Source organism: Lactuca virosa, chromosome 8, assembly GCF_052849685.1.
Source record: "Lactuca virosa cultivar CGN04683 chromosome 8, Lactuca_virosa_CGN04683_v6, whole genome shotgun sequence".
In the NCBI taxonomy this organism is placed as follows: Eukaryota; Viridiplantae; Streptophyta; class Magnoliopsida; order Asterales; family Asteraceae; genus Lactuca; species Lactuca virosa.
In genome coordinates this window covers 6688092-6693203 of record NC_136433.1, presented here as the reverse complement: position 1 = coordinate 6693203, position 5112 = coordinate 6688092, and the positions used below count along the sequence as shown (strand labels likewise).

The following is a 5112-nucleotide window of genomic DNA, read 5'->3' as shown; positions in this document are numbered from 1 at the left end:
TTGAGAGGTGGATGTATGTGTGTTATTGTGTGTGGGAGTGGGTATTTTATGGATATGAATTTGAATATGCGATTTTTGAGTCAAGATTCCAAGCCACCACCATTGGAAATGGTGGCTACCGCCGCCTGCCGCCGTGAGCCGCCGTCGACCGCCACTGCCCGAGGTGGCAGTGGGTGGTGCCCGGCCTAGTAGGACCCTAATGGACCTAGAAGCCTAATTTTGGACTTGGTTGGTTCGTTATTGGGCTAAAAACCCTAGTTAGGGTTTAGAAAACCCTAATTGTGAATTTGTTGGATTGGACTTAGTAGGACCCACCTTTGGGCCATTGGGATTGGATTGTGTATTAAGCCCAAATTATTCCATATCATTTATCTATTAGAGTAAAGGACTTAATGGATTAAGTCTTTAATGGGTTAAGTGAGAAACACTTAACCCTAATTGTCATTTTATGTGAAACCCTAATTTCACTTGAACTTTGAGTTGGGTCTTTCTATTGGGCCTTGGTGATTGGGATAATAATGGGCCATCCAAGAATGATTATATGGACTAGAATATTTAGATGGGCTTTAGGTTAAGGCCCATATGAGGGTTTGGGCCCAATTTAGAAAATTGGGCCATAGATGGGCCATAGTTTGGACCTTGATGGTTATATGGTATTGGGCCCTTAGAATGCCAAGAGTTGGACCAAGAATAAATGATTAGGCCTTAAGGCAAGACCATGTAGAGGTTTGGGCCCAATTTGGAAAATTGGGCCATAGTTGGGCCTTGGTCCATTATTAGACTTTTGGGCCTTTGGATTGGGCCTTGGGCTTGAGTCAAGCAAAGTTAGGGGTAAAGTAGTCTTTTACCCCAAGCATGGACTTATGGATATGTGTTAGAGCCCAATTATTAATTGGGTGTTATTTTGATATTGACATATTTGGGAATCTGTCGTCCAGCAGCTAGGGTTTTCGTCTGCAGGACTTCAGCAGTGTGAGGTGAGTCCTCTTCCAGTAGGAACGGGTCTAAGGCACCAAGGCCGGCCCGTATATGTGTGATACGTTAGTAGTTGAGAGTGGGTGGGGCCCATATCTCATTATTATCTGAGTATAGATATCAGTCAGATTATTGGATTGCTATACTTGTTGTCTGTGTGATACTTGTATGTGTTGATAGCAATGTGAGTGTGGGCGGGGCCCGTATCTCTTAGTAGCTAAGTGTGGGCGGGGCCCGTATTTCATAGATAGTTGATATGGTACATATTTATATGTTAGTGATACTTGTTGCCTGTTTAGAGCTTGTATGTATTTTCATGACTAGTGAGTGTGGGCGGGGCCCGTATCTCATAGTAGCTGAGTGTTGGCGGGGCCCGTATCTCACAGTAGCCGAGTGTGGGCGGGGCCCGTATCTCGAAGTAGGTGAGTGTGGGTGGGGCCCGTATCTCAGAGATAGTGGAGTGTGGGCGGGGCCCGTATCTCCTAGTTAGCGGAGTGTGGGCAGGGCCCGTATCTCCATGAGTGTGGGCGGGGCCCGTATCTCCTAGTTGCATGATATATGTGTATGGTATGTGGTAGTTTGGGGAGACTCACTAAGCTTCGTGCTTACGGTTTTTAGTTTGGTTTCAGGTACTCAGTTTTTAAAAGAGGAGCTCGGGAAGATTGCAGTGCACACACCATTTGTTTAGCCTGGGATGTTTATACTCTGATATATTTTGACATGTGACTTTTATAAATGACTTATGATTTTATATGATGAGGATATTTATGATTTTATTAATGGTTCAAAACGAAATTTTTTTGGACTGTATTTTTGGGGATGTTTCAACAATATAAGGGCGTATAACTCAAACTTTTCTTTCGCATCAATGGGTCTAAAGGTGGATGAATAATTGGCCAATATGACTTCTGGAGTTTACACTTTTTGTGCGCACGGAACACTCTATCATAATATCGATCAGTTAATTTCAAGGGATGGAAAATCGAGGTATTTACAGTTGTATTTTTATGATGGTGAAGCTTAAATATCACAGAGATCCTCCTGGAAGAATGTTGATAGAAGAATCATTCAAAAACTAACACGTATTCTTGCTTCGAATCCGCACATTAGAACATTTAAACGTCTTTCTGATCTAGGACCGCTTGATAATTATAGAGTGACTTTGAATGCATCGGTGGAACTTGACCAAAGGGTGTACAATAAGCCGACCACATCTGAGGTGTGAATATTAAGATTTATCTTTATTCATTTTAAAATTAAATGTGTCATATTTATTATTATACATATCATATTAATCACCCTATTGAACTACACCTTTGCATAGGTTGCTGGTATTTGGGTTGAAGGAAATGACAACGTCACTGCATATAAAAGAAGTATTATTGTCTATGGGAGGTCTAACTATAGTATTGAAATTCAACCTCACTTTGGTTGTTATGATCATTTGCCGTATCCTTTATTCTTTCCCAATGGTGAGTCTGGATGGCATCCTAAAATACCAAGATATGGGATCGCCATGGATGAAATTCATAGTGACAATGAAGATAATGATGAAGGTTCAGAAGGTACGCCTTTAACATTCTTTTACATATTTAAAACATGTAACAGATATTGCCTTAAATATATGAATATTAAATTTATATTTTTCACATAAATTATGGTATCACAGAATCTACTTCAAAAAAAGGCAGAAATATTGTAAGTATGCGGGAGTACTATTGTTACAAGTTCCAGATACGGTCGAATGATAATGTGATTTTGATGGGAGGGAGATTGTTCCAGCAGTTTGCAGTAGATACATATATAAAGATTGAGACTACACGTTTGGTTTTTGTTGAAAAGAACCAAACCAAAACTAGAGCCGATTTATACGAGGGCGTTGTTGATTGCTTCAATGCCGGTGAGGCTCAACCAAGTAGGGTTGGACAAAGAGTTGTGTTACCTGCAAGTTTCATTGGAGGTCCACGTAACATGCGACAAAGATTTTTGGATGTCATGGCTTTAGTTCAAGATGATGGGAGGCATGGTATATTTCTTATAATGACGTGCAACCCAAAATGGAAAGAAATCGATGATGAGTTATTGCCTGGACAGTCAGCTCAAGATCGACCATACCTTGTTGCAAGAGTTTTTCATGCAAAGTTAGAGGATCTCAAGGTACAGTTATTCCAGAGACATATAATCGATGTGGTGGGGTCATATGTGTATGTGATAGAGTTTCAAAAGCGTGGATTGCCACATGCACATTTCCTCTTAATAATGACACCTGGATATAAGATGAATAATCCAGACGATTATGACAAACTTGTGTGTGTGGAAATTCCCGACCCAATGAGGTTTCCTGAAATGCATGATCTTGTCAAAAGTCACATGATGCACGGTCCTTGTGGTGGCTTACGAGAAAAAAGTCCATGTATGCAGGGTGTGCCAAAAATATGTCGTTTCAGATATCCTAGCCAATTCAATGAAAAGACATCACAAGGAGAGGACTCATATCCATTATATAGAAGGAGAAATAATGGAATTGAGGTGACTGTAAGATATACAACATTGGATAATAGATGGGTGGCTCCATACAACCCAAAGTTATTAATGATGTTTAATTGTCATATCAACGTTGAGGTTTGTTCGAGTATAAAGTCTGTGAAGTACCTCTTCAAATATGTTTATAAGGGCCATGACAAACAAGTTATCCATATTGATAAAGACCAAGAAAAATATTGTTATTAATGAGATACGAAAGTTTCAAGACGCACGTTATGTATCCCCTCCTGAGGCATTATGGCGTGTTTTTAGCTTTCCTCTTTCAAAAATCCACCCTTGCGTGATGGCCTTGCAAATACATCTCCCGAATCAACAGTTGGTTAGGTTCAAAGACGGTGACAGAATGGAAGACATTGTTGATAGGGAGAAAGGAAAAAATTCAATGTTAACGGCATTTTTCAATAAGAATAAAGAAGATTCCAATGCAAGAAAATATTTGTATAAGGATTTTCCCAAACATTTTACATGGAATCGGAGAAACCATTGTTGGAGGACCAGGGAACATAAATCAATGATTGGTCGACTTGTTTATGCTAATCCAGCTGAAGGAGAGAGATACTACCTACGCTTGATTTTTTGTCATATTACTGGGCCTACCTGCTTTGAAGATTTATACACAGCTAATGGTATATTACACCCTACATTTCGAAAAGCAGCTCTTGAAGAGGTTTAATAGAGACCGATGATAATTTATCACAATGTCTTGTAGAGGCTTCCTTATTTCAGTTTCCCAGCACACTTAGATGGTTATTTGCGACGATGTTGATTTTTTGTGAACCGGGAAATGTTCGCAAGTTATGGGACGACCACTATGATTCTCTTTCTGAAGATTATAGGAAACAATATGGATGTGTCGAACGAGTGCAAAATATGGTCCTCATCGACATTAGAATATTCCTAGAATCTATGAGTAAAAAGCTTAGTGATTACGACCTTCCAAATGTCAGTGCACACATCGATTTACAATCAAGAGGCTATCGTGAGGTGCAAGAAGAATACTCTATAAATGTGGAAAATGAAGACTTACTTGCGCGGGACTCTCTCAATCCAGACCATAAGTTTGCATATAATGAGATAATGAGGCATGTGGATGAAAATATTCTGGGTGTGTTCTTCATAAATGGTCCCTGTGGAACTGGAAAGACATTTTTGTACAAAACTTTGTTGGCCAATATTCGTGTATGTGGTCTTATTGCACTTGCAACTGCCACGTCAGGTGTTGCGGCTAACAACATGCCAGGAGGGAGAACAGCTCATTCACGATTTGGAATTCCCCTCAATCTTGATGTAACACCCGGTTCCTGGTACATATTTAATTCCATGTATTATTGTGTTTTACCCTGGGACTCGGCGAGTTGAAGGCCTAACTCGTTGAGTAGATTTGGCTTTGCGCGCAGATTTTAAGTGACCTACTCGACGAGTCGGGGGATCGACTCGGCGAGTAGGAGCTGTCTGAGTGAAACCCTAAATTTGAGGGTTTGCACCCTATTTAAACAACTTATCTCCTCCCATATCAGCCTTCATCGTCCCTCACACTTCCAGAAGACCTTAAACTGAAACCCTAGCCTTGATTGAGTGCTCTTAAGCCATTTT

At 40.3% G+C, this 5112-nt stretch overlaps 2 protein-coding genes across 2 annotated transcripts; both read left to right on the top strand.

The window, feature by feature from the left end:
* Positions 1 to 2491: 2491 nt before the first annotated feature.
* Positions 2492 to 4192, top strand: LOC145130056 (uncharacterized). Its single transcript, XM_079064905.1, has 3 exons — positions 2492 to 2540; positions 2645 to 3597; positions 3683 to 4192. Exons 1-3 carry the CDS (start codon positions 2492 to 2494, stop codon positions 4190 to 4192), a joined length of 1512 nt encoding a protein of 503 aa, XP_078921031.1.
* Positions 4193 to 4278: 86 nt separating this feature from the next.
* LOC145130055 (uncharacterized) lies at positions 4279 to 4878 on the top strand. The gene has a single exon (XM_079064904.1). The coding sequence runs from the start codon at positions 4279 to 4281 to the stop codon at positions 4876 to 4878; it is 600 nt and encodes a 199-aa protein (XP_078921030.1).
* Positions 4879 to 5112: the final 234 nt, after the last annotated feature.